We start from the raw sequence: 17,107 nt of genomic DNA on the forward strand, positions 1-17,107 counted from the left end.
CCTCCCCTCCCGAGTCCCGTCCCCGCGGATCCTCCCCTCCCGAGTCCCGTCCCCCCATCCTCCCCTCCTGAGTCCCGTCCCCGAGGATCCTCCCCCCCCCCCGAGTCCCCTCCCCGCGGATCCTACCCCCCCAGTCCCGTCCCCTCGATCCTCCCCTCCCGAGTCCCGTCCCTGTGGGGCCTCACCTTGTGAGTCCCGTGGTGGGTCACCTTCACCAAGACCTCCTTCTGTAGGTCATAGCCCTTGGAATCTGATGATGCCAAATTCTTCACCTTCAATTCCATGTTAAGTCCCTGGTAAAAGAAACACTTCTCACTCAATAATTGTACATTCGCCGGGCACAGGTCTCACACCTGTAATCCCAGCACTTTGGGAGGCTGAGGCGAGTGGATTGCTTGAGCCCAGGAGTTCAGGACCAGCCTGGGCAACATAGTGAAACCCCATCTCTACTAAAAATACAAAAATTAGCCAGGCATGGAAGTGCACGCCTGTAGTCCCAGCTACTTGGGAGGCTGAGGTGGGAGGATCACTTGAACCTGGGAAGTGGAGGTTGCAGTGAGCCACGACTGCACCACTGCACTCCAGCCTGGACAGCAGAGTGAGACCCTGTCAAAAAAAAAAAAAATCCTACATTCACAGCTCATACCACTTTTGCAATTGCTTTTTCATCCTCCCACCCTCCAGCTTCCTAAACAACGAATGGATAAGACTTTCTCTAAGAAGGTGTCCCACTCTTGCCCCTTGGATTTCCCACTAAGAGGAAGGACAGAGCACCAGTTTTTCTCCAATATATCCTGGAACTAACACTTGGAGTCCCTACCAAATTGATTAAATCTCTTACAAGGTTCCGGCCGATGGGAGCTCATGTCTCCAGGGAGCTGTCCCCGGCCCGGGTGGTCTCTGTGGCACAGCAGCCATCAGGGTGCCTAGACCCGGAGAGGCCCCAGGACCATCTGGGAGGGCCTGCTCACGGCCAGTGAGAGTTGGTCTGGGATCCTGATGGCCCTGGTAGGCTGTTGGTGAAAGAAATGGTGCTCGGGACTGGGCTGGGCAGTCTGGCTTCTGTCGCTAGTTCCCTGAGAGTCCTTGAGAAGGCGCCCCTGCCCCACAAGGGGCACTTGGCATACCAGCTCCTGGCTCTAGCTAAATTACCTTCTTCAGCTCTTCACTCATTTGATTTGCTTCTGCAACCAGCGGCATCAGTTTGATGTAGTCCTGGAACGCAGCCAGGACACTGGGGTCTGCCTTGCCGTCTCCACCGTCCGCAGCACCTGGCAACAATCACAGGGGAGGTGAAAGTCAGTCACTTGTTCCACCATGAATAATTTTTTTTTTTTTTTTTTTTTGAGACAGAGTTTCATTTTTGTTGCCCAGGCTGGAGTACAGTGGCGCCATCTCGGCTCACTGCAACCTCCACCTCCCGAGTTGAAGAGATTCTCCTGCCTCAGCCTCCCGAGAAGCTAGGATTACAGGTGTGTGCCACCACACCTGGCTAATTTTTGTATTTTTAGTAGAGATGGGGTTTCACCATGTTGGCCAGGCTGGTCTAGAACTCCTGATCTCAGGTGATCTGCCTGCCTCGGCCTCCCAAAGTGCTGGAATTAGAGGTGTACAGCCATAAGCCACCATACCAGGCCCTTTTTTTTTTTCTTTTTTTCTTTTTCTTTTTTTTTAGCTTTCTCGCTCTGTCATCCAGGCTAGCCTTCAGTGGCATGATCTCTGCTCATTGCAGCCTCCACCTCCTGGACTCAAGCAATCCTCCCATCTCAGCCTTCTGAGTAGCTGGGCCTACAGGTGCAAGCCACCATGCCTGGCTAATTTTTTAAATATTTTGTAGAGATGAGGTCTCACTTTGTTTCCCAGGCTGGTCTTCAACTCCTGGGTTCAAGCCATCCTCCTGCCTTGGCCTCCCAAAGTGCTAGAATTACAGGCATGAGACACCATGCCCAGTCACCATGAATAAATTTGTATGCTTATTTGTTCATTCGTTCAGCTGTTCATCAAATATCTACATTTTTAAATTACAAGCATGTAATTTTAAAAAAACCGAGGGGAAAACAACACTGCCTGACTTCTCCTTATGTAGCTGCTTATCTCAACCCATGCATCCTGGCCGCAGGCAGCAGACCCTCTGCTCCCAGTTCCCATTCTTGGTCTCAGGGTCCTTGAGCCAAGGTGGCTTCAGACTGGAGGAGGGTGGGGCGAGGTGAGACATGCCTGGCTAGACACAAGGCCTGGAGGTGACCTCCAGCTGCTGCTGGCACACAAGCGACCTGTGCTTCTCTTATACTTGGGATGGCTTGAAGGAGAGGCTTGTGGAAATTATGGAAGGATCAATCTCCCTCCCAGACCCAGGCTGGTACTGCCTCTCATCAGCAAATCTCAACTCTTTAGAGACCCCCCGGCCTGTGGGTGCAGACAGTGCCCTTGGCCCTGAAGTCTGACCCCAAACGGCTCACAGAGCTGCTGCCTTGTTGGGGACCCAAGTCTTCACTAGGGTCCGAGCCAGGGTCTGGGGCTGGTTCAGCTTCATGGCGCCACCAGGGCCACAAGGGCAGCGGCACAGTCAACCTCGGAGAGCAAGTCAATGAACAGATGGCTTTTCCAGGCCTGGTATGACAGAGTCTTGCTGGTTCGTTGTTTTTTTTTTTTTTAATTTTTTTGAGATGGAGTCTTACTCTGTCACCAGGCTGGAGTGCAGTGGCGCGATCTCAGCTCGCTGCAACCTCCGCCTCCTGGGTTCCCGCCATTCTCCTGCCTCAACCTCTTGACTAGCTGGGACTATAGGCGCCGCCACCACGCCCGGCTAGTTTTTTTGTATTTTTAGTACAGACAGGGTTTCACCGTGTTAGGAGGCCAAGGGAGGTCACTGAGGGGCTTTCCAAAAGGGGAGTGGCCAATCCCCACGTGCCTGTCCTGTCTGAAAGGCTGTGGCCACCAGGGAGGGGCCAGGGCTGCTGGGAAGCTGGCAGGGGCCCCAGAGTTGGCAGACTGGAGAGGAAGAGGCAGCGATGTTTGCAATGGTCTTGGACTCCTGACCTCGTGATCCTCCCGCTTCGGCCTCCCAAAGGGCCGGGATTACAGGCCTGAGCCACAGCGTCCGGCCTGGTTCGTTTTTAAAAGTTGAGAACTTCGGCAGCAGAAGAGCAAGGAGGTGAATTTCAAATCGATGTATTTTGCCGAAATTCTGAGAGAAACACCGTGGTGTAGGGAACAGGGAGGAACTCGTGCATACACACAGGTGGGTCTGCCCACTTTCCACCAGCGGTGTCATTACTGCGAGTTCAGGCAGAGTCCCACCGCTGAGCAAAGCCTGGGGCCCCTCCAGGAAGCCCGCACACCACTGAGATCTCAGCAGGCTCTAGCCTCACCTGGATTCTGGGGGAACCACCCGGAGCACAGTGAATCGGGGCGGGAAGAGGAGCAGGAAGGCCTGTGAAAGCCCCAGCGGAGACCGGCAGCGGCGGGCGGCCAGCCTCGGGTATTGCCAAGGGCTGCGTTCAGAGGAGAAGGGGAGATTCCGTCTCAGAGGCCTCGGTTGTGCGTTCTTCTGGGCCATGCACTTCCAGCCCAGAGCAGGCCCCAGCCGGCCCCTCCTGAGCTGGGCCACTGTTTCTGCAGGCCCAGCAGGCCCCTGGGGGCGGCCGGAGGCCGCTCACCGGCTTCTCTAGCTCAGCATTCTTCCTCATTTGCTGTGTACCCCACTCTCTTCTCTACCCCTTTGAACCATCTTTACCCTCATTCGTCATTTAACGAGTTGAATGTTTAACGTGTACTCACTCTATATGGAAATCATAATTCAATTTTGTAAACATTAGACTTTGACAAAACAAATGATGATTTTCTTAAGGAAAGCAGAGAGACAGAGTGTGAAATCGCTGCTGTCAGATCAGCACACGGGAGAGGCCAGCAGTCAGGAGGGGCTCACCGAGTTTGTCTGCGCTGACTCCCTCCGCGGCTGCCCTCTCCAACTGGAAGAAGTCGTAATCGAACCTGCTCAGGTCCTCACTGCCCCGCTCCGAAGGAAATCCCACGTACAGGTAGGTGCTGTTGGATCCCAAAATCAGGCAGTCCTGGGGAGGAGACGGTGGGCTTAGGAGGGGTTTGAGACCAAGGAGGGTGAGGTGAACCTCCCCCGTGAGAAGGACCTGAGGAATGTCCTTCCCTCAGGAATCCCACAGACAGGGAGAGACCCAGACAGGAGGGCAGGTGGCGTCTGGCTCCTGCATTCACCTTCATCGCACACATTGAGGGCGTGACTCCCTTGGCCCTGGGGGTCTGTGGGGACCACCCAGAGCCAGGCCCTCCCTCCACGCGTTTGCAGGCTGGGCTGGGCGAGTGCAGCCGTGGCTGCGGGGACACCGGGGACTAACGCAGACTGTAGGCTGGAGAAGGCCTCTTCCCAGGGGCGATGCTTAAGCTAAGCCCTCCCGGCTGGTGAGTCTTGGTGGGGCAGAGACAGCTGCTGAACAACCAAAAGAAGGGCGGTGTGGCCAGGGACAGGAGGCCGAGGGAGGTCACCGAGGGGCTTTCCAAAAGGGGAGTGGCCAGTCCCCATGTGCCTGTCCTGTCTGAAAGGCTCTGGCCACCAGGGAGGGGCCAGGGCTGCTGGGAAGCTGGCAGGGGCCCCAGAGTTGGCAGATTGGAGAGGAAGAGGCAGCGACGTTTGCAAGATGCTGTTCAACCCCTCTCAGCGACAGGCTCTTAGAAAAATCTAAAATGGCACAACATGTTGGAGCTGGAAGGGACCTTGGAGAACACCTAATTCAGCCCTCCTTGTTTTCCAGGTGAGGTCAGAGGAGTGAAGTGACTTGCCCAAGACCACACAGCGAGTCAGGAGCAGGTCTGTCCCTCCAGCAGCGGTGCCATGTCGTCCCCGGACCATGGTGGCAGAGGAGCCAGTGTGAACGCCCCTTCCTGCCACGTCTGTGATGTGGGCACCTCACATGACTGTCCCCTCCCAGCTCTTGGGGGGGACCTAGGACATTCTGTGGGCCTGCAGGAAAGTTTACCAAATGCTGCAGCTTTGTCCTGGTGGCGATGGGCACCCCGTTAACGGCAACCTTGCATTTGCTGTGTGGAGTGACCGTCACTTTACCGTCGGCATTTGTGAAGGAAGTGTGTTTATCTGAAATTCTAAGAAGACAAGAGTCAGTCTAAGACGCCCAGCCAGTGGCGGCTTTTGTGAGCAGGTAGGCTGATCTCTCTCATCTGCACAGGAGGGAAGATCTACAGCTGTCGAGGACGGCAGGTGGCATCTCGGGGCCTCCTGTGTGCTGTGGCTCACGGTGCATGGGGAAAGCAGCGGGTGTCGACGGACCCTGCGCTTGGGGAGCATGGGGAGCTGGGAGACAGCAGGCAAGGGCTTCGTTAACAGAACGAACACCAGCTGCAGGCCCAGCGCTGCAGGGAGCCGGCCAAGGCCACACTGGAGTCCTCACCCTCCCAGGCCAGCGGGATGGGGTGGTGGGAAAATGGCAGCAAGCAAGCTTCAGAAGAGACGCTCAGCTCAGGAGGCGACTCTTAACGAGCCTCACCTACTCCAGGTACATTTCGATCTGTTTCTGCGTCCTCGCCGTACACACTCAGACCTTATGTTATCACATTTGGGGCTGGACGTCAGGGGTGTCAGGTTGGCGTCCCCCCTCCCCACCCCACTCCCCAGCACCGGATGTCATCTGTATGTCCTGAATGACTGGCTCCCTGCCTTAGCATGCTCCATGTTCCTGCACTCCTTGGCCATCATGGAATGTTCTGGATGTGGAGACCATGTTCATCCAAACCCTTTTTTGTGTGGGGCCCAGGGATCCTGTGGGAAAGGTGTCAGCCTCCTCGCTGGAGTTCAGACGTTCACGCACCTGTGCGTTAGACTGAGGACGTGTTCTGGAAAGGGACTTGAGGGGATCCCCAGGAAGGTGTCCCGAGAAGGAGGCTGGCAGTGCAGGACGAGGCGAGGCCCGCCGGCCCTGGGTCAGCACCCCTCCCGCCACGAAGGCCCACAGGTTTCCCGACAGGGAGGGGAGCTGGAAGCAGGAGGAGGACCCTCCAGCAGCGGCCTCCCAGGCAGGGCAGCCACAGAGCTGGGGACAGCACTTGACTGGGGGAGGCCCATCATGGGGTTCCCAGGGCTCCTGCAGGGGCCTCGTGAGGGAGCCCTTGGGGTCACTCCGCAGTCTGGGCTTTCTGTAGTCCAGTGGGTGAGGGCGCCAAGCACCAGGAGAGATCCAAGGATGCGCTTATGTTTGGGCCACCCCTGGTGGGCGTATTCGTTCAGCTCCCTTCGTTCCCTGGCCAGCTCTACTTACATCTGTTTGTGAAGAATTATTACACAGAACCTAGAAACCAGCTTTCGCTTTTCTCCCAGGGTTGGAGCCCAGGAAGCAAACCAGCACTGCACCCTGGATTTCAGCCAGCGGACGAAAGCCCTGCCCTCAGCTTTCTCAGACCAGCCCTGGAGTGGGTGGCCCGGGGAGACCCGGGAAGTGGCCCTGCTGGTCCTGCAGACTGTGTGGCTTTGCAGCTGTCTAGATGGAGGGTCACCGTTCTCTCAGGCTGGACAAGGACACTGATGCATGGAAACTCACCCCAAACCTTGAATCGTGATGGCATTTGAGGCAGCACGACCGGCGTCACATGAACCTGAAAAGAATCAAGATATAATTTATTTTTAAAATAAATCAGACACTTTCAGAATTTGACCCTAAGAAGTTAACATGTCTGATGTGTTGGACGTGACATTTTCTCCACAGTGGGATGGCACTGAAGGGATTTCTGCAATTGGGATTTTCAATCATCGTGGTACTTGGACATACTTTTCTTTCCGCCGTGTGTGTGTGTGTGTGTGTGTGTGTGGAATGTGTGTGTGGGGGGGAATGTGTGTGTGTTGGGGGGGAATGTGTGTGTGTTGGGGGGAATGTGTGTGTGTAGTGGGGCAGTGGGGGGGAGTTCCTAACTTTAAAAATTCCACCTTCTTCATGAGCATTCTGGAAGAAGAAACTGTTAGGCCTGAGCCTTAGGAGACCCACTGAATACTGGCCATAGGAGAGGTTCTGGTGTTTGAAGCTCCGTTTCTGCGTAGTGACTGACCCCAAGGAGTGCAGACACGTCACCCTCCACATCCCCACATCCCCATGGCCATCTTGCACGGAGCCCTCGCGGCCATCCTGGGGGTGCACGGAGCCCTCGCGGCCATCCTGGGGGTGCACGGAGCCCTCGCGGCTGTCCTGGGGGTGCACGGAGCCCTCGTGGCCGTCCTGGGGCTGCACGGAGCCCTCGCGGCCATCCTGGGGTGCACAGCCGGGGAGGGGAAGCTGGGGCTCTTGAGGTTCTGGGCGCTGTGTTCCAGCCTGTTCATTTAGGTCAGGAAGACAGCTTAAGGGCTGATGCCCTCCTTAGAAACCGCTAAATAAAAATGTAACAAGAACCATGCCAGGATAATAGATAAATAAAACGTGCTGTATACATCGAAGAGAATGTTTTTCAGCCTTCAACAAGAAGAAGGAAATTCTCAACACATGCTACATGGATGCACCTTGAGGACATTCTCCTGAGGGCATAAGGCAGTCAGAGAAAGATGAAAACGTCCTTATCTGAGGTCCCCCATCGTCAAATGCACAGAGAGAGAAGGTGGGACACACTCCTGGGGCTGGAGGGGGAGGGGTTATCTGAGGTCCCCATCGTCAAACGCACAGAGAGAAGGTGGGACAGTGGCTGCTGGGCTGGAGGGGGAGGGGTTATCTGAGGCCCCCATCATCAAACGCACAGAGACAGAAGGTGGGACACTGGCTCCCGGGGCTGGAGGGGGAGGGGCAGCTTGCGTTTCATGGGTACAGAGTTTCCGTCTGGGAAGATGAAAATGTACTGCAGATGGATGGTGGTGACCGTCACACAATATGAATGTACTTAATGCCACTGAACTGTACTCTTAAAATGGTTAAAATGGTGAACTTTATGTATATTTTACTGAAATGAAAAATATTTAAAAAACAAGAAAGAAAAGAAATGAAACATGCCCGTGGGGCAAGAAGCATGAGCAGGGAGGGGACGGGGGAGGGCGGGGGAGGGCAGGGTGGGGAGAAGGTAGGGTGGGGGCAGGGGAAGGGCAGGGGGAGGGCAGGGTTGGTGCAGGGGAGGGCAGGGGGAGGGTGGGGTGGGGAGAGGGCAGGGCAGGGACAGGGGGCCGGCGGAGTACCAGGTTGAATGAAGTACTTGAGGACCCTGGTGAGCTGTGGGTCCTCGTTGACATTAAGAAGGTGAGGGAGGCCGGGCGCGGTGGCTCAAGCCTGTAATCCCAGCACTTTGGGAGGCCGAGACGGGCGGATCACGAGGTCAGGAGATCGAGACCATCCTGGCTAACACGGCGAAACCCCGTCTCTACTAAAAACACAAAAAATTAGCCGGGCGAGGTGGCGGCGCCTGTGGTCCCAGCTACTCGGGAGGCTGAGGCAGGAGAATGGCGTAAACCCGGGAGGCAGAGCTTGCAGTGAGCTGAGATCTGGCCACTGCACTCCAGCCTGGGCGACAGAGCGAGACTCCGTCTCAAAAAAAAAAAAAAAAAAAAAAAAAAGAAGGTGAGGGAAGGTCATCATCTGCCGCTCCTGCAGGAGAAGTGGAGAGGGTGGGCATCACCAGTCCGCACCCGCCCACCCAGGACAGCAACACTTCTTTCCTGTCTCCATCCACCTGGTCAGCCCGCCTGGGGAGGGAGGAAAGCTGAGAGGGGCTGGGGCAGTGTTGATGGCGGGGTGAAGTCTCAGGCGGGCCAGCCGTCAGGAGTCCGAGTACATCTGGACCGGACAGTTCCAAGAAGCCGTTCTCCCCGCTGCTCTCCCCAGCTGTCTGCGTCCCCCGCCTGGGCAGCCCCTCCCCAGGTCTCCGTGCAGCCTCTTATTCCCCCGAAGTGCTGCTGGCTGGTTGAGAATCAGATGTTGATGGCAAAAAGTGGGGTATGGCACGAACCCTCGCCTGGGAACCTGAACACATGTCGTTCGTCCACACAAGGATGGATGGGTATGGTGGGTAGGGATTTAACAGTAAACAAAACGGGGATGATTATGCAGGCATGAGGAAGACTTTTACAGCTTGAAATCCTCTCTGACAAAGAGTAAACAGAGCAAAAATCCTTCCAATTTTACTGTATATGCAGAACCCCAAATCCCGTATTCCTCCATGTGACCCTACTTGACCGTTGATGCTGAGAGTCCCAGCCACCACTTACACAGAACGTGACTCAGCACGGCCCTAACCGTCCGGCTTCCTGATGCCACAGACCCCACCCTGCTCCACCCCCAGGCCCTGAGGCCGTGGTTAGGCAGTGTGAGCTTCCTGAATCCCCAGCTCCAGTCCCCAAGTACTCCAGGTCTGATTCTCGACTTCGGGATTTTCCCAGGGCCTTGTGGCCACAGGGAGTGGGGTGGGTGGAAGCCGGGGTGGCGAGGGGAGGCCGAAATTCACATCATAGCCCATTTAGGGTGTGATATCAGCAAATGCCAGGATCGATACCCGGCCTCACACCCCGCCAGGCACCGAGGCCACCCTGCTTCCCTCGCTTGCATGCGTTGATGTTCTCTCCCTAGCTCTGCCAGTAGCATCATTACCAGTCACACGTTACACATTCATCGAAAAAGCCTCAACACAATTGGGCCTGGCCCCCTGCCCTGGGCTCACTCAGCCTCCGCAGGTGCCGGGAGTGAAGCTCACTTGGGCCTGCTCCAGCAGGTGTGCCCAGGTCGCCTGATCAGCAGGAGTCCCCAGCTGCGGCTCTGCCCGGAGACAGGCTGACGGCTCTGGAAGGAGGGAGGCTTTTTAAGCAGGGGGTCTGCAGTGCCGAAGGGAGGCACGGGATAACCAGGGAGTCTCCGCTCGTTTCTCAAAGCCCGGGATCCCGGCAGCAGCAGGAATGCACCACGCTTATGCGTGAAGACGAGATCTTTTGGTAAGTCCTACAAAGAGGACTAATTATCCTCCTAATTCGTAAGACGTTAGGGCAAGAAGGTCCTTTAAGGGGGAGGCAGGAATTCAGTGCTCTCTTATTTTTGTACTTGCTCGGGCTTGTGAGGGCATTTCACGTGATTTCTCGCTACGGGGAACTCCCATGGGGTCGGGGGATTCGGGAAGAATCATAGGATTACACTGTTTTCCACGTAGTCCGTGTCTTTGCTGGAGAGCAGTGGGGGTTACGGGTTACGTGCTACGTGTAGGTCCACATCTGGCATGGCAGGTTTGGATGGTACAGAGATTTGCGACAGGCAGAGCCAGGCCCAGGTCAGCCACACACACGTGTGCGCTGATTCTGATTTAGGGAGCGCTTTGTTGAGGGTGAAGCCTCAGCGAGTCGGGTCGTGTGCCTGGGAAGGGCCAGGTGGGGGTCGGGGCTGGCCCACCCTCTGTCTGAGCCACACGTCCTTTGGGTAGCCTGGCATGACCAGTAGGGCAAGGGGTGCAGGAGGTCCTGCCACCACCGGAGGGCCCCCAGGAGGGAGGGAGCCCGTTTGATATTGCTGCTTTGATACCGGACGCTCGTGCCAATTTCACCCAGTAGTTTTTACCTTTTTGTCCATCTCATTTTAAATCATTAATGAGCATAAAACGATATATATCTTTATGCTGCCAAACTGCAGTCGAAGGCCTTCACCTGTCACGGGGGCTCTGTATAATTGCGCATGTTGGAATCACCTGGGACACTTTAGCGCTGACAGCTGCCCGGGTTTCTGGTTTGTGAGGTTGGAGGATTTAGCACTGACCGCTGCCCGGGTTCTGGTTTATGAGGTTGGGGGATTTAGGGCTGACAGCTGCCCGGGACTCCGGTTTATGAGGTTGGGGGGAGCCCTGTCACCGAGTGGCTGTGATGCACAGCCAGGATGGAGCTCCGTCTTGGAGGAGGTGGCCAACCCTTAATGGGCTTCCGGCGTCATCTTGCCGCAGGAAGCCCTCAGCGGGCAGACATCAGGTGGCCACTGTCCAAATCCGGTAAGGAAAAACATCCTGGGAGAAACAATGACCTCAAAATAAAAATGAGGCTGGTCGCGGTGGCTCACGCCTGTAACCCAGCACTTTGCAAAGCCGAGGCAGGAGGATTGCTTGAGCCCAGGAGATGTAAGGCTGTCCTAAGTGATCACACCTCTGCACTCGAGCCCGGGTGACAGAGCGGACCCTGTCTCAAATACCAAATAAAATGTCAATAAAAATGAGAGTAAGATGACCATCTTAAAATTCAGGGCTATTATTTCTCGCAACTGCAAATGAGTCTACATTTATCTCAGTTTTTTTTTAAAGGATGGAATCACAATATCCCGGACAAAGCCCCAGTGCCCCCCACTGTGCCCCAGCCACCCCCTCAGATTCGAATCCAGGTGCTCCCTCCACCCCCGGCCCCAGGCTTAGCCCAGCTCAGACCGCCCCATTGCTCAGGGCATCGGCCCCTGACTCGGTTTACCTGACGTTATGGAGTGTCTACATCTGGGCAGCAGCTTGCTGTTCTCTGCCCTTGACTCTCTCATCAGTGTCCAGGTGTTGACCACTGCTTTGTTCCGGATCTTTTTAGCCCTTTCATGTGCAAACATGGACACGCTCTTAGCCCTGGAGCCCCTTGCCCGAGCAGCAGCACCCCCAGGCCCCCTGCCCCAGGTGACTTGAGATTCCACACCAGGTCTGGTTCCATTCAACCATTAAGACCAAAGTGATTGAAGCACCTGCACAGTTCAAATAAACACGAGCAGCTCAGCCAGGCCAGGCCTCAGCCCCTGACATGTCCTGGGACCTGAACACACTCAGCCAATTGCGCTGACTTGGTTAACCTAAGAACCTGCCCAATGCCTGTTGCTGCTGAAATAACTCCTGGCCTGGAGGCTGTCAGGACCGCTCTGCCCATGCGCCAGGCTGGGAGGCGCCTCGGAGGTGTTCCAGGTCACTCCTTCCAATGTTGTCAGAGAAAACAGATGCCCCCAAATACTGCATGGGATATACAGTAAAACATTCCTTGTTCTCCAAAATTTCAATGTAACTGAGCACCTTGTATTTTTATTTGCTAAATCTGGTAACTGTACCCCTTTCATTTTACACAGGGGAGATGGAATCAGAGTTTACAAGTCCCACGGGCTGTGGGCACCATTTTCTCTTTCCTCTGTATCACATGGTCTCTCCTGTAAAGACTGGGAGCCACAGATTTGCACCTGATAAGCAGGGAAAAAAACAAACGTTCTGGATACCGCTTAAGGCACAATTCGATCTAAAGCTCTGAGCTTGCACTGGGCACGGTGGCTCACACCTGTAATCCTAGCACTTTGGGAGGCCGAGGAGGGAGGATCACTTGAGTCTGGGAGGTTGAGGATGCCATGTGCCACTGTACCCCAGGCTGGGTGACAGGGTGACACCCTATCTCAGAAAATAAAAATAAAACCTGAGCTTGTGTCAGATGCTGGAGGAAAATGCCTCATGGTGTGACAATACTGAGGCTGTGCAGTGAAGAATAAGGAAGACATTTGTCACCAACATGCAAGTGCTCCTGTGCTGAGAAGAGGCCCAGAGAAAAGACCGGAAGGGGAGGCAGTTCCTGGATGGCATCGTTGTGACCACAGTTCCCCACCCTCCCTCACACACCAGGCAGAGCTCTGCTGAGCACAGTTCACACCTACCTCCCGCGGTCAGAGCTCTCCCCAGTGCTGAGAATGAGGAATGCTGGCTCAGGGTAACGGGATGGGGGAGAGTTTCTATTTCTTGCCCATGGTCACAGCTGCTAGGGCCAGACTCTGACTTCTAAGCCCATAGACCTGGCGAATGACATATCAGGGCTGGCAAGTCAGTTTCACCTCAGGTGCCAACTCCAGCTGCCCAGAACCGGGTCTGACAGTCCCAAGCTCCTGCCCAGACTCGGTGGGGAGCTGTTCTGGTGGATTCCCAAGGCTGGCCTTCGCCTGAGGAGGAGCAGGGCAGCATGTGGGGAGGGTCCTACCGTGGCCACAGACTCCCCTCTCCCCACGCCTCTCTTTCTTAGAAGGTTCAGGAGAGCAGGCTTGGAAGGAGCTGCAGAGGCCGAGGGGCAGGAACTCGGCTTGGTGGCAGCCTCCCGTAGTGCTGACCGAGTGGGCCTATCTCCCAGCCAGGTGGGTGGGAAGGAACCTGGCAGTGACAGCCCCCCCGCCTGGTGACTCCTGTGGCCATCAGGCCACCTCCAGACTGCAGTGTGCGGTGTGGGCCCTGGGAAGTGCGGTAACTGACAGTGTGGAGAGCTGGTCTGTGCAGGGGCTGCAGGGCGGCGCCGCGAGTGGCTCTGACCAAGAAGCTGTCGCTCACAGAGCTCATCTTCATTTGTCATTAGCACAAAAATCCCCTGCCTGGCACCATTCTCTACCCGTGCCCTGTGCAACCGAAGGAGAAAGCTGTGAAACAGCCGTGCTATTCGGCAGGAAAACACAGGGACAGATCAGGCCAATCACGTCAGGACTGGCATCCGCGCCGCCCCCATCCCTGAGCCCCCAGCTCTGCTCCCATCCAGGACCCAAGCGACACAGCCCTGCCCCGAGGCTCCAGGTCTCCATTCTTTCCCCTCGTGTTTTAGTTCCTTTCATTCCTCTCTCTCACGTCGTTTCATTTTCCTCCCGGACCCCCTTCCCAGTGCCAACCCCTGCAGTCTAAGAGCACTAAGACTTTGCTAGATTTAGAACGTAGAACCACCATGGATGATAAATATTCAGACGTACCTTTCCGCGTATCTTAGTGTTGATAAAGTTTCCTCATAGCAGATGTCAGCTGGACTTACGGCCGCAATCTGTAAAAACATCCCGTTCAGACTTTGTTACTAATAGAGGAATTTATTGTTACTAAAGCAGCTCATATTCACAGAATAGTTTGGCATCTTGTAATTTGTGATATTGTTCCAATTTTACAGTTTAGAAATGGAGGCTTAGAGGAATGCCTGAGGCCACTTGCTAAGCTGGGGCTCGAACCTACCCCTGCCTAACTCATACCTGTGCTGCCAGTCGCGGTACTGGCCGCCCTCAGGACTGAGTCCTCTGTGGACTCCCTCAGGGGCTTGAGTGACAGTTGAATGCTAGCCTCAGAGACCTTGCTCATTTCCTGACAGCCACTTGTATGGTTTCAAGTCTGGCTGTTGACTTTATTTATACTTATATTTTTTTGAGACAGGGTCTCAGTCTGTCACCCTGGCTAGAGTGCAGTGGAGCCATCATGGTTCACAGCCTCGACTTCTTGGGCTCAGGTGGTCCTCCTGCCTCAGCCTCCAGAGTAGCTGGGACTACAGGCATGCACCACCACACCCAGCTAATTTTTGTGTTCTTTGTACAGACAGGATCTCCCTATGTTGCCCAGGCTGGCATTGAACTCCTGGGCTCAAGGGATACGCCCACCTCGGTCTCCCAAAGTGCTGGGATTAGAGGTATGAGCCATTGTGCCCGGCCTTGACTTTGGATTGATTGTTCCAGAATTCAGAAAAGTTTTCAAATCAGAAGCAAACTTTGTGATGATTGGGTGGGCAGATCACTGAGGGTGGCTGGGGAGGGTGGCTGAGGGTGGCTGTGGCAGCTGCTATGTAGCAGCACATCCTCTGTAGGCCGGGAGGCCCGTGACCCAGAGTACTGGGAGCCCGGGAAGTGATTATCTACGTTTGTCTAACTTCACAGCTATAAAGCTTGTTCGTTTATGTTGTCTCATTTAATCATCATGGCAATATTTTCAGGTGGATTTTTATTATCACCACTAAAAATTAAGGCTGTGAGACACTCGTGCTAAAACTGGGATTGGCGCCATAGAGACTGGAGAGCTTGGCTGTTGACCTTGCAGGTCCTCTGTTCTTTTTGCTTCTTGAGATGAAGGATGCCACCTGCGGCCTCTCCCCACCGTGCTCCTTTGTTAAAGCTTATGGGTTCCCGAGATGAAGGATGCCACCCTTGGCCTCTCCCGAGCACGTTCCTTTGTCAAAGCACTGCACTGCCATCAGGCAGCCCCTGTCAAGTCTCGCAGGTCCAGGCGTCGTGCTGTGGGTCTCAGTGGCTTTGCACACATCTGCTGAGACCTGCTAGGTTGAATCTTGTAGGTTAACGTTCAGAGAGCATCTTACGTGCCTTCTTGTGTCCCAGGTTTTTGGGGGGATGTCCCGTTGAGACCCACAGGTAACTGACAACCAGAAAAACTTTAAAATGAAGTATTGAAAACAGGATTAAGTGATCAAGAGTAAGGGTGTGTTTTACTGTGGATTTTGGAGAGAAATGCATGTAACTGGTCCCGACAGGGAGCAGTTCTCTCCTAAGCAGGCAGCAGAGTGGAGGCCAGCACCGGGCTGGGGGCAGAGTTCACCACATTTTGTCCCTCCCTGCAGCTGAAGCTGAAGAGCAGAGTCCTGATTTTAACACATTCCACGCTGTGCCCACTTGGCGAACATTCGATAATGAGATTCCAGAGCCTTTGCTGAGATAACACGGGTGCAGCTACTCTCCAGGCTGAAGAAACACAGTCACACTGATTTCCAGCCTTGCCGGGGAACGACTCTGCTAACTTAGAATAACATGACATTGCTAGTTGTTTTTTTAATTGTACTAGTTTTTTTCCTGATAATAAAAGTAGCGTGTATTCCTTGTAGAGAACTTAAACTACAGAAAAGAATAAATTTAAAAATTAGTAAATAGAAACATTGAACATTGTACTAGAGGACCAGAAGTTACGAGATAATGGTAGGTCATCATTTGCTAGTCCTGAGAGGGGAACAAACCAAGGCCAGGTGCAGTGCTCATGCCTGTAATCCCAGAACTTTGAGAGGTCGAGGCAGGCAGATCACCTGAGATCAGGAGTTCAAGCCTGGCCAACAACTCGTCTCTACTAACATCAACTCTTTAGTAGAGACGAGTTCAAAACCCGTCTCTACTAAAAATTAAAAAAAAAAAAAAAAAAAAAAAAAGCCAGGTGCGATGGTGCATGCCTGTAGCCCCGGCTACTCGGGAGGCTGAGGAAGGAAAATCACTTGAACCCAGGAGGTGGAGCTTACAGTGAGCCGAGCTTGCACGGCTCTCCAGCCTGGTTGACACAGTGAGACTCCGCCAAAAAAATTTTAAAAAATTGCTAGGCTAGGTCAATGCGAAGTACTATATTATATTACAGGTGTGTTGGGAATAATTTTAATCCCAACAGCAACAACAATAACAACTACAATAGCAGAATCAGTGTAAAACGTTGTAAGAAAGGTATTTTACCAGAGCGGTTCTGCTGTTCCCGCCCAGAGCTGACTGGAGCAGTTTGGTCAAAAGAGAATCTCTGTATGGAACGTGCAAGACCTTCTTCCCCACGGCCGCATCCGCCAGGGCACTGGAAGAAAAAGAAATGCAAGACAGAGAAAAAGAAGGCCTCAAGAAGAAATCCGCCTTCCTTTGGGATACGTCGGACACAGCTCTCAAATCCCCTCTTTGGCCCCATAAGCCTGATGACTATATCCAATAGTGGAGATGCCTTCTGTCGTCAGTGCTGGAGTAATCTAGCTAAACACCGGCCTGACTCCTCCAAAATCAGCCCTGGAGAAGCCATAACCTAGAGGAGGAAGCCCAGGTCTGAGGAACAAACCACCCAAAGCTGCGAGGAAAACCCGAAGAGCCTGCAGGTTACTGTAAGTTTGTGTGCAGAGGAGGAGCTGCAGTTCAAGGAAGGAGGTGCCAGGCCTGGCAGTGTGCAGATAGGTGTCGGGGGTAGTTTTAGGGCCTTTTCTTGCCTCTCTCATGCTGCCTTAAGATCCCATAAAGTTAGGACCTCGTCTGACTATAGCCTCAGGATAGGAGTGAATGAGAAGCACCTGCCCTGCTCCAGTGGCCACAAAGAAAGCAGTGTCGGCACTGAAGAGAGTGGGGAAGCATGCAGGAAGATCCCGCCTGTGAGAAATTATAACCACAAACCGGCCGGGCACGGTGGCTCAGCCTATAATCCTGTAATCCCAGTACTTTGGGAGGCCGAGGTGGGCAGATCACTTGTGGTCAGGAGTTCAAGACCAGCCTGGCCAACACGCGAAACCCTGTCTATATTAAAAATACAAACATTAGCCAGGTGTGTTGGGGGCACCTGTAATCCCAGCTAGTCGGAAGGCTGAGGCAGGAGAACTGCTTGAAACCAGGAG

At 54.3% G+C, this 17,107-nt stretch overlaps 1 protein-coding gene across 1 annotated transcript in view; it reads right to left on the reverse strand.

Annotated features, from left to right (window-relative positions):
- The window catches only part of LOC112635423 (kinesin-like protein KIF28P), a 64,259-nt gene that overhangs the window by 13,614 nt on the left and 33,538 nt on the right, over nucleotides 1-17,107 (reverse strand). Inside the window, 8 exon segments of the mRNA XM_025403589.1 lie at nucleotides 186-293; nucleotides 1,153-1,271; nucleotides 3,929-4,073; nucleotides 5,013-5,145; nucleotides 8,143-8,275; nucleotides 11,456-11,544; nucleotides 13,698-13,765; nucleotides 16,200-16,311. Coding sequence (XP_025259374.1) covers nucleotides 186-293; nucleotides 1,153-1,271; nucleotides 3,929-4,073; nucleotides 5,013-5,145; nucleotides 8,143-8,275; nucleotides 11,456-11,544; nucleotides 13,698-13,765; nucleotides 16,200-16,311 — 907 coding nt within the window.

The sequence above is a fragment of the Theropithecus gelada genome, chromosome 1 (genome assembly GCF_003255815.1).
Source record: "Theropithecus gelada isolate Dixy chromosome 1, Tgel_1.0, whole genome shotgun sequence".
In the NCBI taxonomy this organism is placed as follows: domain Eukaryota; kingdom Metazoa; phylum Chordata; class Mammalia; order Primates; family Cercopithecidae; genus Theropithecus; species Theropithecus gelada.